This window comes from Lampetra planeri, chromosome 1 (assembly GCF_965212315.1).
Source record: "Lampetra planeri chromosome 1, kcLamPlan1.2.h2, whole genome shotgun sequence".
Classification (NCBI taxonomy): Eukaryota; Metazoa; Chordata; class Hyperoartia; order Petromyzontiformes; family Petromyzontidae; genus Lampetra; species Lampetra planeri.
The window spans coordinates 18938796-18958671 of record NC_136107.1 but is presented as its reverse complement, the minus strand read 5'-3'; the positions used below and the strand labels follow the sequence as shown (position 1 = coordinate 18958671).

Below are 19876 nucleotides of genomic sequence, written 5' to 3'. Positions count from 1 at the left end.
GAGTGGTCAGGGTGAGTGGTGAGGGTGAGTGGTGAGGGTGAGTGGTGAGCGGTGAGGGTGAGTGGTTGTTGTGAGGGTGAGTGGCAGTTGTGAGTGCTGATGGGTGAGTGGTGAGCGTGAGTGGTGAGGGTGAGTGGTGAGGGTGAGTGCTGAGTGGTGAGGGTGAGTGGTGAGAGAGTCGTTAGTTTTGAGGGTCAGTGGTGATGTTGAGTAGTGAGGGTTAGTGGTGAGGGTGAGTGCTGAGTGGTGAGGGTGAGTGGTGAGAGAGTCATTAGTTTTGAGGGTGAGTGGTGAGGTTGAGTGGTGAGGGTTAGGGGTGAGTGGTGATTGGTCAGTGGTGATTGGTCAGGATGAATGGTGAGTAGTGAGGGTGAGGTTGAGTGGTGAGGTTGAGTGGTGAGGGTAAGTGGTGAGGGTGAGTGGTGAGGGTGAATGGCGAGAGTGAGTGGTGAGTGGTGAGGGAGAGTGGTGAGGGTGAGTGGTGATGGTGAGGGGTAAGTGGTGAAGGTGAGAGTGAGGGGTGAGTGGTGAGGGTGAGTGATGACGAAGAGTGGTGAGGTTGAGTGGTGAGTAGTAAGGGTGAGTGGTGATGGTGAGGGTTAGTGGTGAGGGTGAGTGGTGAGTGGTCAGTGGTGAGGGGTCAGGGTTAGTGGTGAGGGTGAGTGGTGATGGTGAGGGGTGAGTGGTGAGGGTGAGTGGTGAGTGGCAGAGGTGTGGACTCGAGTCATGTGACTTGGACTCGAGTCAGACTCGAGTCATGAATTTGATGACTTGCGACTCGACTTGGACTTGCATAACAATGACTTTGTCCCACCTATGAGATGTGGACTCGAGTCATGTGACTTGGACTCGAGTCAGACTCGAGTCATGAATTTGATGACTTGCGACTCGACTTGGACTTGCATAACAATGACTTTGTCCCACCTCTGGTGAGTGGTGACGGTGAGTGGTGAGGGAGAGTGGTGAGGGAGAGGGGTTAGGGTGAGTGTTGAGGGTGAATGGTGAGGGTGAGTGGTGAGGGTGAGGTTGAGTGGTGAGGTTAAGTGGTGAGGGTGTATGGTGAGGGTGAGTGGGGAGGGTGAGTGCTGAGGGTGTGGTGAGAGTGAGTGGTGAGGGTGAGTGGTGAGGGTGAGTGGTTAGGATTTGTGATGATGGTGAGTGGTGAGGGTGAGTGTTGATGTTGAGGGTGAGTGGTGAGGGTGTGTGGTGAATAGTAAGGGTGAGTGGTGAGAGTGAGTGGTGAGGGTAAGGGTGAGTGGTGAGTGGTCAGTGGTGAGGTTGAGTGGTGAGTAGGAAGGGTGAGTGGTGAGTGGGGAGGGTGAGTGGTCAGGGGTGAGGGTTAGTGGTGAGGTTGAGTGGTGAGTAGGAAGGGTGAGTGGGGAGGGTGAGTGGTCAGTGGTGAGGGGTCAGGGTTAGTGGTGAGGGTGAGTGGTGAGGGTGAGTGGTGAGGGTTAGTGGTGAGGGGTGATTGGTGGTGGTGAGGGTGAGTGGTGAGGGTGAGTGGTGAGGGTGAGTGGTGAGCGTGAGTGGTGATGGTGAGTAGTGACGGTGAGTGGTGATGGTGAGTGGTGAGGGTGAGTGGTGATGGTGAGGGGTGAGTGGTGAGGGTGAGTGGTGACGAAGAGTGGTGACGTTGAGTGGTGAGTAGTAAGGGTGAGTGGTGAGGGTGAGAGTAAGTGGTGAGGGTGAGTGGTGAGGGTTAGTGGTGAGGGTGAGTGGTTAGGGTTTATGGTGATGGTGAGTGGTGAGGATGAGTGGTGAGGGTGAGTGGTGAGGGTGAGTGGTGAGGGTGAGTGGTTAGGGGTGAGTGGTGGGGATGAGTGGTGAGGGTTAGTGGTGAGGGTGAGTGGTGAGGGTGAGTAGTTAGGGTTTATGGTGATGGTGAGTGGTGAGGATTAGTGGTGGGGGTGAGTGGTGAGGGTAAGTGGTGATGGTGAGTAGTGAGGTGAGTGGTGAGGGTGAGTGGTGAGGGTGAGTGGTGAATGGTGAGTGGTGAGGGTAGGTGGTGATGGTGAGTAGTGAGGGTGAGTGGTGAAGGTGAGTGGTGAAGGTGATTAGTAAGTAGTGATGATGAGTGGTGAGTGGTGAGGGTGATTAGTGAGTAGTGAGGGTGAGTGGTGAGGGTGAGTGGAGAGGGAGAGAGTGAGTGATGAGCGTGAGTGGTGAGGGTGAGTGGTGGTGGTGAGGGTGAGTGGTAAGCGTGAGTGGTGAGGGAGAGGGTGAGTGATGAGGGTGAGTGGTGAGTGGTGAGGCTGAATGGTCAGGGTGAATGGTGAGAGTGAGTGGTGAGTGGTGAGGCTGAATGGTCATGGTGAATGGTGAGAGTTAGTGGTGATGGTTAGTGGTGATTGGTGAGTGGTGAGGGTGAGTAGTGAGGGTGAGGGAGATTGGTGAGGGAGATTGGTGAGTGGTGAAAGGTATTGTCAAAGCCCACCGGGCTTTGACAATACCTTATTAGCTGTGTATATATGTAAGGTTATTAAGAAATATATTTTTCACCCGGGCAACGCCGGGTACTTCTGCTAGTACAATATAAAATTACAAAAATGCAAATAGATAATGGATGATATTGGTCACGAAAGCTTCCTCCTTTTAAACGCGGCCATTTTAAACGGGGGGGGGGGCGTGGCTTATCGCGCGCACGTGACTTCACCCCTCCCACTCCTGGGCCCCTCTCCACCACCTGTGCGCTCACGTGACGGCCCCCACCGCCCCGCCCCGTCCGGAGTTGTTGACGTTGTCAATTCGATTCCTCCCGGTAGCGTTCAACTCAATAGCGAATCGATTCGGGCCGCGACCCTCGTCCTATCGTGGTCGTCCGCGATTTCGATTCCGTCTCTTTTTACAAATCGATCCGAAACGAATACTACCTTCGCGTGACAAATCGATTCGATTTTCCCCAACCGACAGAGAAATCGAATCGATTGGGCGCGGCATGGCGGACAGGGTCGGAGAGACGGATCCAGCGGAGTTCGGCATGAAGACGGACGGCGTGGGGCTCGTGGGCAGGCGAGTAACAACAACAACGACGACGATGGGGGTCACACTCGACACGGCGCACACCGCTAACCGATTCAACGCGTCGCGTGCGGCCTCGCTAATCAATACGGTACATTACAGCGTACTGGTCAATACGGCCTCACTACAGTGCACAACTGTACTGTGTAGAATGTATACAGTAGGGTATATATTCTAGATTTGAAGCTTTCGTGACTGCAAGGATTCATACTCTTGGGTTTTTCGGTAAAGTCACGTAGGGAAAAAATTATAAGAAAATAAATAATAGAAATAAAATATTTTATTTCTTATAGAAATAAAATAATATTTGATATTTTATTTCTCTAATTTTTATTATTTACTTTTATTATTTTTTACCTACGTGACTTTACCGAAAAAACCTAAGAGTATAGTAGGGTATATACTACAGGACCGGTTTATGTAATGCGTAGCTGTCAACCCATAGGGTTTACCCCGTATTCTTGTACAGGGAAATTGAGTTTTCAGGTTCATACAGCGTACAGCGGTTTTCAATAAGGGCAACAGAATTATTTTTTTGTGTTTATCCCTTTGTAGTGGAACTTTGTTGGATGAACGTTGAGATTCATAAGGGGCACGGGGTGATGAGTAAGGTCTGAATTGGTCTGTACTAAGGTAGGCACTGATATAAGTATGTGGTATATAGTAGTGTATAGTGTAGTGTATAGTATCATACCTGTCAAGCATTACGGTTTACCCCGCATTATTGTACAGGGAAATTGATTTTGCATGCCCATACGGCAGGCAGCCGTTTCAATACGAGCAAAATAAATGTTTTGTCTATTTGTTCGTTTCTCCCTTGTGATGAGACTTTGTGGGATGGACGTTGAGATTTTTAAGGGCACGGGGTGACCAATAAGGTCCTGAATTGGTCTGTATATAATGTAGGGCGCTGATAAGGGGTTGACAGGTATGATAATGTACAGAGAGAAGAGGTGGCGTAGTGGATGGGATCGAACCCACGGCCTCCTGCATGCCAGGCGAGGTAGTTAACATCTCGCCACCGCGAGTTCGGCGTTAGACATGGCCTGCTAATCAATACGGTACATCACAGCGTACGAATTAATACAGCCTCACTGCAGTATATGCTACTGTATATACTACATCTCATGGTCCAATCTAAAACTGCATCCGCACAAACCATGGCAGCAGATGCGGATACTTGATGCACGAATGGAAACTTAAAAACTCTTCAGTAGTGTGCGAATGTGGTCATCCAGAAGAGACCGTACAACGTATAACGACGCAATGCCCAATTCAGTTTAACACGAAGGCTTTCGTGAGCAATATCATCCATGATATAATGTTTTGGGGTTTGATCGCGTAAACATAAATGTGCCCTTAAACCCGCCACCACCCGACACAGCCAATTAGTAAGGTTTGTCACGTAAACGGAACATATTCGTTACTAGTGTAACAACGACTTGACACACTTCTCTTGACATGGCACTTTATTGAAGACATGTTCACTTGACACAGGCGGAGACCCCACTGCAACAGCCCCGAGTCTCCCGTGCATCTCCCTTATATACGGACCGCGGCCACGCCCCCCTTCTCGAACCTTCTCGCTTACTCTGGACGCTCGCTCCACCAGCAGATTCTACCGTCCACTTCCGTCACCTGACCACGCTCCCTTTTCGATCATTCCCGTAGCCACCAGTCCCTTCGCACTCACAGCTGACACTCCTGTCATTAGTTCCTGTGGCCACTAGTGCATTCGCACTGTAGGCTGACTCCCCTGTCATTACCTTCCGTGGCCACTAGTCCACTCGCACCGCATGTAGACTCTACTGTCATTACACGAGTACAGCACACCGATGTGTTGGAGAGCAAATCCACAACATTTAAAATCTGAGTATGAGGTTTAGCCAGTAATTACAACTAGCTTAATCAGGCAACAGCCAGATTTGTGGAGAAATACTCCTGTTTCGTTCCAATTCACAATTACGAAGGAGACATCACAGAGATACAACTTCGCTACTCCTGACGCGGTTGTCTGGGCTTGACCACCTGTTCTGCATCTACGTCAGCCATACTAAAGAAGAAGAAGACTACAGTAACAGTGTATGTATGTATGTTGAACTTCTTTCGCACTGTACGTAGCCAACCGCGCTTATTGGATATGCGGGGAAGGACAACAATATAATGTACAGGCAGAAGCGGTGACGTAGTGGTGAGCGCATTAATAACCTGACACAGAGACCCAGCCACGGGCGAACAATTCCCAACCGGCACTGACCAACGTGGTGAAGTATGGGCAAACAACAGCCACGTCCCCCGTGGCATGAGGAGGCTCTCATCTATCCGTAGATTGTATGCATTGTACTGCCCTTGGACATGTACACACGGATTTCTCACAATTGACTCAGCGCCCAGTAAACATCCTGGTGGTGGCGGTGTGCGTTAAATACCCGAAGTACACCACACACACAATATTAGAAAATAGGATTTGACGTGTCCGACCAACACGCACGTGTCTGCTACGTCTTCAGAAAGAGCGGTCGGACAAATGTTGATGCATTCTCCACTGAGGTTTCATCATATCTTCATGAATGTTCTTGGCATTTCGTTACAATATTTTATACTGTACGACGCAAGTTCCGACCCTCCATGTGTTTATGAAACATTGCATGTGCTGCCCCTTTTGTCGAATCGCTGCTCAATGAAGTCTACCCGAAAGTCGTGCTGGTCGTGGGGGTTATCTGATCAGATTTCACCACGCTGGTCAGTACTGTTTGGAGAAGATGGGGAGCACAGACTTGACAACAAAGTTGCGTAACATTTAAAATTTGTATTTCATGCTGCCAAAACACCACCGCCCCCTTCCCCCATACACTGGTATATCAGCCTGAGTATTAAACGTACACTATTAATTAATCATGTTCCATCCACTGCTTGATGAAGGCCTCCCCACCTCATCGCTTTCTTTGGTGGTCCTGCGATGCCGTCTCATTCTACCACGGTCCTCTTGCACTCCAGCGTGTAATTCCCCTTTGACATTAAATCACCAATATCGACCGTCTTCCTGGCTACAAAATGTGTCTTGTCCAAGCTCTTCGACCTTTCTTAAGTCAACATGTCTGTGATTTACATTAGTTATAATCACTGTACTGTGTTGTCAATGAATTTGAATTAATAATTTTACTATTTATCTTTATTTCTCCAACAGAATTTCAGAAAATATCTTCCGAGTGTCATTGTAGAGAGCCGTAGAGAGACAGATATCTCCTTGCCAGACACCTCTTCTGATTTGTATATTATGCTTTCTTGAGGCTGTTAAATATTGAAATAATGAATAGATGATCCATCTAATACATGTGAGAAGTGGATGTGTTTTGTTGTTAATTTTTAATTTCCTGAAAATAATTTGTGAACTATTTAAAGAGTGTACTGTATGGTATGTATATAGTTTCCCAAACCTTGTGCATGCTAAAGAACCTTAATATTCAAAATTCCCCCACAAAAAATATGCAGTTTGGAATAGCAAATACATGAGTTGACACCCAAAAATAATTAGGATGGAAAGTACATATTTTAGGTGGGGTTCCTCAGCACTATTTTGACAAATTTTCTTTATAACTATATTGCATGATTTGTACACAGTTCCAAATGCATATTTTCCAGGACACATGATCTTTGTCCACATTTAGTTAACCTCAAAGGGGGACAGTACTGTACATGCTTTTAGCATGCCGATTAACATGGCCATTACTTGAAACTCTGAAGCCTCACAGAAGCAATATTGTTTGGCGGTTGCAGCCTGGTTGAGAGCAATGACGTTTTGAGTAATGACGTGCGCTTGAGAAAGGCACGGCCAAACACTCCCCCGTCCACCTTCCACGTCTACGTGGCAAGTATTTACCCTGGCATTTTGGCAGTGACCAATGGGTGTACTGTGGAGCATTCCTATTTTAAGATCACGTTCATATTTCTCACATGACCGTGACTCATCTCCAACTTAAATAATTTTCGTATGCCATTTAAGCTTAAAATGCTAATCACCGTGCAAACTTAGGTTTCCAGTCCTGAATGTAAACGTATTATGTACATGCAGTGTTTATCTGTATATAGCAGTGCATATTCGCCTAGTTATATTTTAATTCTTAATGTTTAATTCCATGAAAAATGTTGGTCCCCTTGCTTGAACAAACACCCAGTATAACCACGAGTTATACGTTATTATCGATATTAAACGAAGCTGCTTAACTAACACATTTTCATAATTTACAAAGACATAAAATTACTTTTTCATTATATTACTCAAATAATACTTTCTTGGTCAGGCTGTTGCTTGTCATTTATTCAATCACCAGTTTGTTTTGTAATAACTAGCCTTGCGTCTGCAAGTGAAACATAAACCTAAACAGGGCTATAACTGGAAAATAAATTAAACCCGAATTGAAAAATTTGACTGACTTGCTAGACAAGGTGGAAAATACCTGGATATGTCAGATCACACAGACTTTGTGTGTGCAATAATTAAGTGTGTTCACTGTCCTTTTGGTTGTCTGCATTTTCCATGGGTCTTCCAGTGTCCCCCCATTTCACAAACATACTCATTACGAAATCGGCCAAACATCCCGAGCAGGACACTTGTAATTGGAGTATTGCAACTCAGTTGAGGCTTCCCTGGATAAAGCAAACTTTTTGCTAATTTATTCATTCAAAACTTTACAAATGGTGGTATGCATGGGTCGGTGTATTGGTATAGTTGTTTGTGCACTTTGTTATGAAGTGAATTTTATTTCTGGCCATAGTTAACATCAGTAGCGAATATCTTTGGTTCTTCCGGTAAAGTCACGTAGAAAGAAAATTAATTAAAAAATAGAATACGAGGCGTTGTTTCTCTGTGTCTCTGTGTGTGTCTCTCTCAAATGTAGCAATCTTTGAAAGAACGTAATCAACCAGGTAGGGTGTTGACTGTTGTGTTAGCCGACTCTGTTCTGGCTTGTATTGCATTATATTTCTAAGTTTACTAGGTTTGTTTTCTCATTCATTCTTACCTGATGACGGTTGCTTGTGTTGCAATCGAAATGTCGTGTAATATTATTTAATTTATTTTCTTTCTACGTGACTTTACCGAAAAGAACCAAAGAGTAATTCCTGCAGTCACGAAAGCTTCAAATTAAGTTTAGTAGCGAATTGCTGAACCAGTCCCCCCCCATAGGTCAACTCGGCTTTCATGGTTATTTACATCAACATAGGCAATTCATAGGTCAACTCGGCTTTCATGGCTATTTACATCAACATAGGCAATTGCTGGCCTCACCATCGCCTGGCCTACCCTGTTGACCTTAATAGGTGCTTGCTAAACAACACGTGGCACTACGGCCTATAAGACTAACAACGGAACGCTTGCTATTGTGTGGGTGTGTGTTTGCAGGCTGGGGCGAGTGCACGCATGGGTACAGCAACGGCGCACATTGCTGCGCCCCTGGTCCTCCTTTGTGGAGCAGAAGCGTTTCACGCGGCCACGCGACCTGAGCGAGCTCTGTCGGCGCATGGTCCGCAATGGCGAGCACTTCCAGGCCAACTACATGATGGTGTTCCTCGGACTCGCCGTGTATTGTGTGTACGAAGTCGCACCCTGCAACACCACAGGGTTCTGTGATACCGCGACAGTCAGTAACATTACGACACTCCGTGATACCTTAACATTCCTTAACATCACAACAATGTGACTGCATAATATCATGGGAATAGGGGATCATGTGACACTACCACCATGACACTGACATTGTGACGCTGCACACCATGACAGTAGAGCACAATGTGACACTCAGCAACCCCACAACTCTGACACTGGACACTCCATAACACCATGATACTTCTATGTCTGTTATACTTCACCACAATGTCATTACAGGGACTCTTTTCAAAACATTGATATTAAGCTTTAGAGACAGACTGGATTTGAATTTTGCATTTAGACATGCGTCTTCCATTTGGTTTATGACCATATCAACTGGAACGTGCCTGGTCTTGTTAGATCTCGGAATCGAATCAGGGTTTAGCCTTGATAGGGATTTGATGGGCGACCACTATGTATGTCACAGGTGTTTTAGGGTGCTGTGGAGCTGCTTTGTCAGCAGAGGGGAGTGCAGCGCAGCATATGCCACTGTTCCAATGTCTATGCTCCCTGCCTATACGTACCTTCACAGACAAATATAGTGAAGTATTATCAAATAATCCCATGGCCCGCACAGTGTAGAAAAGCTTTCCAGAAGTTGATAGGCAAAATACCCATACATATATGCACTCATTTTATTTGACCATGTGGTGTTTTACGTGGATGTGTGGCGTGGTACTTTGGCTGTGCAGGATGACCTCGCCTATGCTGCTGCTTGCCCTCGCCGTGTTCCTGGGCGCGTGCTACATCATCAGCCTGCGCTCACAGACCTCAAAGCTCGTACTTATAGGTGCGCTGCCCGTGCACCTACACCACAGGGGAATCTGAAAGGCGCCGTTTGTGATTGCGTTAAATTTTAAATCAAAGTAAAAAAATGTAGTTTGCCAAATCTCACAGAAAGGAAATGGCAATTAAATCATTAACACAGGTCTTCCATTTGTTTGGGGAAGGCAGCATTTGAAGTGTTTTTTTGTGAGTGGGTGCAGTGCATGTAAATGTGGAACTGGTTATATAAGTTGTGGGGAGTGCATTTTGATATCAATATAATTTCGGCTGCTTATGGCCACCTTATTCTAGCTCCTGCCTACAAAAGAAATCTGGACTCTATTGTATGTAGGGTGTGTAGGCATATATGCCTACAAAAGACATTTATTTTTTTTTGGAGGAGGTGGGGGAGTGAAAAAAAATTTGGTGGGGGAGTGAAACATTTTTTGGTGGGGGTTGACAATTTTTGGAAACTTGTTGGATCAACTTTTTACACCCACATAACGTTTTGAGTCAGGCCTTCTGAAAGGCTCTTTTAATTTAGTTGACGGATAAACGGACAAACAGAAAGTCGGGATTTTACTTTCGATAACACCTCGGTGATATAATGGCTATTTGAACTTTGCTTGGGCCTTCCATAGTACTACCTGACCTAAAACACATGCCAGGCACAATATGTCAATATCCTTTGCCAGCTTAAGTGCCCTTTAGTAGATTCTGAATGTTGAATGGCGATTGTGTTGTGTGTGCAGGTCGTGAGCTGAGTGTGACACAACAGTACGGGGCAGCAGCAGGTGTCTCCTTTCCACTTTTCTGGCTGGCTGGCGCTGGTTCTGCTGTCTTCTGGGTTCTTGGTGAGGCACAGGGTCACTGTGTGCACACTCCTAACAACACACACACACTTGTGTGCCTTCTGAATGTGTGTATATTTGTTGTGTGTGTGTATATTTTTATTATGGGGAGCGGTAGTGCAACAGTTAGCGCGCTGCACTACAAACCCGGCAACCCCAGTTCGATTCCTGCTCACAGCCAACACCTGGGCTTCCCCAAGGTCGACTCAGCCTGAAATTATTACTGGTGCGGTGTGTAAACATCGCCACTGGGGAGACAAAGGCGGCCGTGCATGGTGCTGGCCACCCACCCCCTTATGTGCCATGCCGGCCTTCATAGGTGCTCACTAACAGGACTTGCTCCTAAAGTCTGTTAAGGCTAGACGGAGGATCTTTGTCTTTGCATATATATGAAGAATAAGTGCAGCGGATCATGCACTGATCTATGAACCCAAACCATGGATAACTTTAGTCTCAAGTGGTATCCAAACCTGTCCTCAGTCTCCCCTGAGTCGACTTAATCTTAAAATTATTATTGTGTGAACATCAGCAGTGGGGAGACAAAGCCAGCCAGGCACGAGGTATTTTTCACTCGCTTGGACGTAAAATCGGCATTAATTAATGCTTGCTAACAACACTGTATAAATACTGCAAACTGAATACGTAAGAAGAGAGCCACTTAATTTACACACGAGAATTGAACCTTAAAATACTCTAGCACCATGATATTTTAAAGAATAAAAAAATAAAAAAAATCATTTTTTTTATTTTTTTATTCTTTAAAATATCATGCTTAAAAAAAAATCACTCTTTTTTTTCTGGAAGCTCAAAAAACCAGAGTAAAGTCCACTTATTATTTACAAACTCATTAGCCATTGTTGTGGAGCATGATAGGTGAAATAAGCAGAACTCTTTCCACATATAAATAAATTTGAATTAGTCCATTGGCTTGTTTGCTTTCCAGACCAATGTTTTCCAGCATAATTTATTTAAGCAAGTAAACTCTGGACTGGTTTTGACCTTATTTTGTACCACATTAGCAGAATCAGGCTTGTTAAACAAATGCTGAGTTCCAAAATGTTATGATGATTATGTGGTTGCATAATAATGCCCGAGGCTTGAGAGCGGCAGACTAACCTGTCCACGTACCAACAGGTGCGACTCTGTTCGTCATCGGCGGCCATGCCTCGCTGCATGAGCTGGAACAAAACGACTTTGAGGAGCTGCAGATGGAGAGTGTGTAACCGTGGTCGTGGTGGTGGCGAGGTTGCCTCCAACAGGGGCACTGTCACAGTCACCGCTGAACGCGCCGCCATGCCCCCCCACACAACCGCCAATATCTGTTATCACGGTGTCCTTGCCAAGCACCGGTTGTGTGTGTGGTGCCGTATTGATGCACACCAGCAAGCTAACATACCTTGGCACTTTCCTGTGTGACATGAGTCAGTGATGCACTTTCCTGCTATTGCTTTCACGTGACTTTTCAGATTAAGTAAAATATTTTCTATGTTTAGATTGTTCTGGAGGTGTTATTATAAAAGTACATATGTACATATAGTATACCATATTACATTCCTTATATATTGCCATGTGGTGAGGGTTATTTTTTTCAAATTTAATGGTAAAAATGGAAAACAAGAACAGGGTATGTGAGTACGAGTTTGGGAATTGCTGTGTAAAACATTTAAATGCTTTGCAATAGAAGAATGATTAAAATACACTTTACATTGTGATTGCAATTTAATAACATGCATACAGTTGATCTGTTTCCATATTCAATACCCCTGGTTGTTGTGGTGATTGCTTGTAATTAATAATCTTTAGTTTTAAAATATGTTGAGGGATACAATAACGTGTTTTGGGAAATAGGATTACATTCAACAACCTCCCAAAGTGTACAAATGTTACTTGTCCGCCTCATAAGTGAATGGATATGTACACAAACCATTTGTGAGGTGAAATGGACTACTCGCAATTTCTGATTGTCACTCGTAGCCCTCATTGTCTGACGTGGGTGAGGTGGCTCAAGATTGCTCTTTAGAAACCTGACCATTGCTGAGGTACTGAAAGTTATGGTTTCTTAGCTGGGGGTCCAATGGGGACATGAGTTGGCTCCAGTTTTGATGGCCATAGGGGAACTCGTGTTTTGTAGCTGCTGATGACATACGTCAGATTAATATGAATGTGAATACAATAATATGCCTGTGGGTGAAGGGCTATAGCCTGACGTCCAAGCTTGGTTGTTTTTCCTGGAAACCTGAGGTGGATCTGAACTTCCTACCGGACCTGTAGCCACTGCATATCCCTGGGTTTCTTTGATGCCGTCGTGGTCTGTGCTGGCATGTCTATAAAAAAGACAAGTGACATGGAGTTAACACCACATAGATTTGTCATTAGCCACAGCTTGTCTGGCTTAGCATATACATACCTGCAAATCAATATTGCTCTTTTTGATGGGGGGGGTGGGAGGATCTAAAAATGTTGGTAACACCTTGCAATTGTATGGAGTTGTGGAGAACAAGTTTTAGGGCACCGGCTGTAATGAAAAGTTTTACAAAATGTAATAAAAACTATGAGAGTATGCACGTGTTCATTTTTAAGCTTTTGCCTTTTTAAGATTGCAGAGCACACTAATGTCTGCGATATATTTATCTCTACGATGATGGTTATGGGAAATGGTAGCATCGTGTCTGGGTCGGCTTAAAACAGGTGTGGTCACCACAGCCTGTTTGCACAGAGCTGATGGCTCAGTTACTCCCAGTTAATGAGTTGATGGCTGAGTTACTCTGCATAATTAATGAGGGATATGACCAAAGTGCACTGCAGCAGAGCAAACGTTTAAGATCCTCTTACCTCGTTTGCAAAAATAGATCGCATGTTGGACTAGTATCTCGTAGCACAATTGAAAATGTCTCGCAACAATTACAGAATAACCTCACCCTCTATTATTTCCCAAGTGTCCCTTGTTTAAAGTGATGTCGGTACAATGTTTTCATCTGGATGACTGAACCTTTAAGTGGGGTCTGGCGATGTAGTGTCGAGGATAAATTATAAAACGCAAATAAATTGGTGGGCGCGGGGAATTGGTGTTGCCGACCAAAGGTGACGTGTATGCAGGACCTCACTCGTGAGGTTCTTCAGATTCCAATGCTTATCTCTAACCCATTGAACATGAAACATTGGGCCAACGTGGGTCCAACGGTTCCAATCACATGCCAATTTTGGCCCAACGCAGCATGTTTATGAAATTGCTTGGTTATATTTTGGTTCTGTTGTGTGCTAAACAATACAAAATGAAAATGTACAATCGCTGTAACCGAGTTGGCTTCAAAAATAAAACAGGTTGTGTAACACGAGACCCGTGGTTCCGTGTGTAGTGACTGTTTCTCGTCACTATATGGTGCCGGGGCTTGAAGTCCCGGCCGGTAATGTTATTACGGGCAGCCAGGTTATGGGCTGCAGTGCCAACCCTAGCAGTGGTTGGGTGAGCGCTGGTTAGCGAGGAGGCACCGCGAGCAGTGTGCGATACCGGCTCCCAGTGAGGGAGCGAGAGGGAGCATCAGCCAGCCAGGGTTACTATGGGGCATGACACTGGCTGACCTGTTGTCACGTGACCGGACGATACTGGACGGGGGCCGAGGTGCGGTCACGTGGTCCCGAGGGGCTCTCGGGAACATTCGAGAAGGAGCTCGAGAAGCCTGGAAGGTGGGCGGGGCTAAGGGCGGAGCCAGCCCGGGAGCGTTTCATGAGAGCTCCGTGAGAAGCTCGGGGTTCTTCAAGTGTTGGTGTTGGAAGATCCACATCGGGGAGAAGAAGTCTCTAGCCACGCGGTCCGGGACCCAGCTTGTGGTTCGGACCGGGATAGCGAGCCGTGTCTAGTTCAGCCGTAGCGTGGTTAGATGAGCATTCGAGTGTAGATTGTGTTGTGTTACGTGTTAATGCGGAATAAATTGTGTTGCTCCCAAGATAACGTCTGCGACTCAGTTGGACTCACTACAAGTGCATTACTAATTCGGTGTGCCACTGGCTCGGACGAATGTGCCAGTTGAAGGTTTTGTTTCACTGCCTCTACAATATATTTTTTTTACATTCCAAAAAAGCATGAACCTTTGTAAATCTTCCATAATAGAGGTTTTTGGGTTAAATCGCGTAAATATATAAATGTGTCGTTAAAACCCGCCACCACCCGACACAGCCAACTAAGTAAGGGTTGTCACGTAAACAGAACATGCCAACTCGTTACTAGTACAGCACACCGGTGTGTTGGAGAGCCAAGCCACAACATTTATAAACTGAGTACGACGTTTTGCCAGAAATTACAACTAGCTTCATGAGGCGACAGCCAGATTTGTGGAGAAGTCCACCTGTTTCGTTCCTTATATAGAGGCGTAGATGTGTTGACCACCCTTCTGCGCTTTTGCACAATGTGGGGGGGGAGGAGGATTATTGAGGCAACGTACATTATGCATGTGCATTATGCGAGCCCTTTTAACTTGTCCCTATTGAAGTACGCTGCCCTTTGTAGGCATGCATTTAAATAATATGTCGTGCAGCCGGGACGGCTGTATGTTACACGGGGGGGGGGGGGGGGGGGATGTCATGACAAATCACGTCACTACCATGTCGGGTCTGTACACACATGATGTCACTTCCATGTCGGGTTGGTTCGGATGACGACATTTTGTTGCCCTTCGTAACACAGGTATCCGCGCTGTATTATCCCAGTTGGTGAACGGGGTGGAGAGGGTTGTGGTGTACGGCAGTAGAGTTCTTTCATCGGCAGAGCAACGTTATTGTGTAACGCGCAGAGAACTACTCGCTATAGTTTCTTTGTACAGCAGTACCAGCCTTATATGTGTAATAAAAGTCGTGGAAGCAACTTCTGGAATCAGGTTCTTTATTTCTCTTTCGTTCACAGCTCTCTTCATATAACTCTATCACTGTCTTACTCCTTTACGCTGTTGACAGACAGCGTGAGAGGGAGAGAGAGAGACTCTTGCTGCCACGTGGCAGGCCTGGACCCCCGCTCCAGCGTGGCCTCCTCCTTCATTCGTTCCAGATCTGACCACGTGTTGCCCATCTCCACCCCTTTTAATACCTGGGTCACGTGGTACCTTTTCACCAGTCCTGGGTAACCTCCATGGAATCTTCCAGATTGCATCCTACGATCCCAGGACCACGCCCTTAACTCGTCCCCCCATTGGCTGTGGCTAAAGCCAGCAGATCCAATCATCTCCTTCCAGGTGTCACCTTTCCATTACGTCAGGGCCACGCCCCTAGACCTCTCTCCATTGGTTATGGGCCTGGACCGGTAGAGCCAATCATCATAACGAGGTGTGATCAATCAACCACCCGGATATACCCTCACATTACATATGTATGGCAGGCGGTTCGAGGTGCATTCCGATCATGCCGCCCTCCAGTACGCCTTGCGCGTTGAGCAATCATCGGGCCAGCTCTCACGCTGATTAGAAATCCTGCAGGATTACTCGTTCCGGGTGTCTTATCGGAAGGGGACGCGGCACGCTAACGTGGACGCGCTGTCTCGTCTCCCTCTGGATGGCGATTGCACGTGTCTCTCAGGTTCGGCCCGCTGCAAATTGCCGGGCGTGGTCGTGTCCCCCCCCCCCCCCATCATTGTGTCGGCATCGACATCTTCCCCCGCGGAGCCCAGAGTTGAGTGACAACTCGGGCCAACACAGGGTCATTCTGAAGGGGGGCCTGTTGATGCCTATGAGCCTCAGGGGCAGGTTGATTGTCGCCATCCATTGAGCGGCTAATGTATTTAGGGATTCATAAGACCCTGGCCACCCTTAGGCTCGACTATTTTTGGCCCGGCATGGCGGCGGACGTCAAGAACATTTTGAAGGGTTGTGTGCAATGTGCTCGCCGGAAGCCACCATCTGTTAAGAGCTGCTCGCCCTTGCAGTCGATTAAGGTGTCCCGCATCAACGAGCTTGTGGCCCTTGAAATTTTGGGACCCTTCCACACTACGGCCCGAGGAAATAAGTACTTGCTTGTGGGCATTGATTATTTTTCCCGATGGCCCGTGGCTTGGCCGCTCCCGAATCAATCGGCTGCTATAATCACTGAGGCATTCTTGCACGGCTACGTGCTACAGACCCCCGGAGTGTCGGGTGTGCCGGGCGAGCTGGGGGGTGCACCTGTGGAGGTAGTCCCTCAGGGTGGGTCTGTGGTCCCGCCTGCAGGATCAGAGATCGTGATTCCCCGGACGCCACCAGCCGCTGCACTTCTGGAAGGCCCGCTGTGTGCGGAGCAGCCGGCATCCGACTGCCCCCCTTCGACGCCGCCACGCTTGACGGAGCGACCGCACTCGCCCAACAGCATTGACTCTCCCCCAGGACCTCCCAGGGAGCTTAGGCCCACCTCACCTGGGGGTCCAGCCACACGGACCCGTTCGAAAACTACACGCTTCAAATGACTCTTTACGCGTTCAGGTTGTTACTCTGGTAGTTTATTGTTCTGTGCGTGTGTGGTTTTACAGAGGGTTTTTGACGAGTTGACCGGTTCTTACACGTTGTTGTGTCATTAATTGAGATGTTTATTGATGTTTTTCTTCTCTCTCGTCCACAGTGTAAATATGTTGCTCGCGTAATTTGTCGGTCGCTGGTTATTTATTGACGTTCTGTTTGTTGGGAGGTTGGGAGGCACACGCGTTTTGGTTTCGTATGGTCACAGCCGGGACGGCTGTATGGCTGTATGTTACACGGGGGGGGGGGGGGGGGGTTATGTAGTGACATATGACATCACTATCATGTCGGGTCTGTACACACATGCCTTCACTACCATGTCGGGTCTGTACACACATGGCGTCACTACCATGCCGGGTCGGTTCGGATGACGTCACTGCCGGGTCTGGCAGTGCGGAGGCCGTTGACGAGTGCCACGGGGGTCGTGGAAGGCCGTGGCACTCTGAGTAACCCCGGCTGGACACATGACCGGATCAAGGTGGGGGCCAGGGGCCCAGGGGGGACCTTGGGGTCACATGGTTGGGGTCCGGAGCCTTCTCGAGGGTTCGAGAAGGGGGGCGTGGCCGGGGTGTGGCCGGCCACGCCGGGGAACTCATAAGCGGGCGCCGCTGAGGGAGTGGGGCTGTTCGTGCCTGGGATGAAGACGCCTCATGAAGACTGAAGCCCCAAGTCGTCATGGCCAAGCAGAAGCCCACCTGGCTTGGCCACGCCCAGTAGTACCCGAGTGTTAGTGAGACTAGGACGGTGGTCACCACCCTATGTATAGTGTGTGTAACAATTGTGTGTTAAATAAAGTGTTGCCTCCACACGAGTGTGTGCGCCTCTATCGAACCATTACAAATGTATTATTTGATGATTCACTTCCATGCAGCACTAAGACGGTAGCTATCCGAACGGTTAACCCAAAAACATGTTATGGATTATATTGGTCGCGAAAACCTACGTGTTGAACTTTGTAAATCTGTATATTACGTTACAAAGAAAGGACAGTTTGCCTCTTGCAACTTTTCCATTCATAATGTAGCTCCTGTAAGGGCTTTTATCGTCATTTACCATGTCTGTGTAACACCATGGGTGATGTAATCAGCATGGAGTGCAGTCGACAGACGATACAGCTCACAATACACACGATTAATTATTGGAATATGTGCACTGTCTAACAATGAACGTGTTCCTGCCAAGATATACAGTATTTGCAATAATGCACGACAGGATTTGAATTCACGTTTGTAATCAGATACAGTTTGCGGTGCGTTAGGGTTATGGATGTGTACCATTGTTGTATCTATGCCCTGTTTTCCAAAAATTAATATTAAGAATAATTCGGTAAAAAAAAGTGTGTTTTTTTAAAAATCTATATATATATTTTTTTTATTAAATAATAATAACAGCCCCTACTCCTCACAAGCACACCAGGAATCTGTGAAACGGGGAGGGCCATTAAACGGCAAGATTTCAGAGCACAGAGAGGTCAGAGACATCCAGATGGACAAAAGGTCGATGGCCTAACCTTCCCAAGACGTCTGGAGATGCACGGATATCGTGCACAGCAGAGAAAAACAACTGTTGCAACTCGCGTTTTCTTTAACGTTTTCCTTAACGAAAAGGAGAAACTTAACAAAAGAATCAACCAGCCTACAATAGGGGCTTTTTATTAGATATTCCGTTATATTACTCGTATTCACCGCATATATATTATTTTGTATTGTATGTTTCTATCTACATGACCTTACCAAAAACTAAAGAATACGAATTCCAGAAAGCTTAAGTGGAAACTTAGTTACACTTAACCTCAGGACATTAAAATATAACTCAGAATAAAACACCAATCCCTGGAAACAAACGCATAACCAAACTTGGCAAAGCCCTCAAAATAATGATGTAACGAGGATCATTACGAATATTCATTAAACATAGACCGAATAATAACCACGATATACTAAGACCGAGGGAACTCATAAGAAATATCAAGAATAAATGTAACACACAGGACCACATAAATGTATTGCAAAAATCTCCTCAGCCACCTTTGTCTTCAACGGTCCGGCACAAACAGATGGCACCATAAATACTTTAGGGGGTTAGAAAGGGTCGCGAGGAGGAGTCGGGAGGCTGTCTGGTTTTTCTCTTTCGGTTTGTTGTTTGTTTTCCTCTCGCAAGAGACGTGCAGAGAGGAGAGGGTGTTCACGTTTTTGAGTTTAAGCACAAGCGCACATCACGAATGAGCAGTCTGGTTCGAGTCGTGCTCAGTCTCGCAACTCGGCTTGCGATGCAGCGTTGCGACGGGGCTCGCAAGGGAGCTGGGGCGCATCGTGCCTCGAAGAGAGATGGAACGAGGAGGGGTCGTTCGAGTCGCAGAAATCTGAGTTCAACCTGGGTCGAGGGTGGTTTCAGCCGTGCTCAGGCTGGCGGAGCGTCGTGAGGGAGCAAACACCGATACCGATGGCAGGTGTCGCTTCTCGCAGAACGAAGTGGCGAGGTGTGGTTAAGTGCGAGTGAAGCTGGCAGCTGCACGAACAAAGGAAAGCACGGAGAAGAGAGAGTGACGAGTGACAACAAGCAATCAACCTGTAGAAAGGGCGGAAATCGCCAAGCGTCGACCAAGCGAGCATCGAAAAGGACGAGCAGCAGCGGATGAGCAACAAGAGCCATCGTTCATCGCCAGAGCGCTCCAAGCCGGTGAGCGCGCACAGCCGCGTCGTCCAGAGCCTGAGCCAACACAGCCTGAAGTAAGGGCGGGTGTCCGTGTGAAGTTGGCAGCGATCAAGGAGAGAGGGACAGCAGCAGCACCACCCGGACGTCACCGAGTGTCGTGCCGACTCGTCATCCAGCAGCGGATGAGCTGTGCGCTATCCGACGACGATATCATCGCGCACCGCCGAAGGCGAGCATCGTGCCGACTCAACAATCATCCAGCAGTGGAGAAGCCTGGAGCTGCCACCAAGAGAGAGAGAGCGCCATCGAATGCGCCGTGTGTTTGATACACACACACACCGACCAACACCCAGTGAGAACAGACAAGACGTCCAGCAGCGACGACGGAATCATCGCGCACCACGTCGGCGAGCGTCGTGCCAACGCCGCTCAATCTAGCAGGGGAGAGAGAGAGTGCACGAGCAGCACCA

The 19876-nt window shown here is 47.2% G+C and overlaps 1 protein-coding gene across 1 annotated transcript; it reads left to right on the top strand.

Moving 5' to 3' along the window:
- The first annotated feature begins 2868 nt into the window (after positions 1 to 2868).
- On the top strand, positions 2869 to 13616 carry RABAC1 (Rab acceptor 1). Its single transcript, XM_078595620.1, has 5 exons — positions 2869 to 3009; positions 8420 to 8608; positions 9358 to 9455; positions 10183 to 10284; positions 11416 to 13616. Exons 1-5 carry the CDS (start codon positions 2936 to 2938, stop codon positions 11502 to 11504), a joined length of 552 nt encoding a protein of 183 aa, XP_078451746.1. The 5' UTR covers positions 2869 to 2935; the 3' UTR covers positions 11505 to 13616.
- The last annotated feature ends 6260 nt before the right edge of the window (positions 13617 to 19876 follow it).

Bases quoted from the DNA above. Each gene is read 5' to 3' on its own strand.
- RABAC1 (XM_078595620.1), top strand. From the start codon at position 2,936: ATGGCGGACAGGGTCGGAGAGACGGATCCAGCGGAGTTCGGCATGAAG. The intron at 3,010-8,419 runs GCGAGTAACAAC...GTGTGTTTGCAG, and splicing joins GGCGTGGGGCTCGTGGGCAG to GCTGGGGCGAGTGCACGCAT. The intron at 10,285-11,415 runs GTGAGGCACAGG...ACGTACCAACAG, and splicing joins TGCTGTCTTCTGGGTTCTTG to GTGCGACTCTGTTCGTCATC.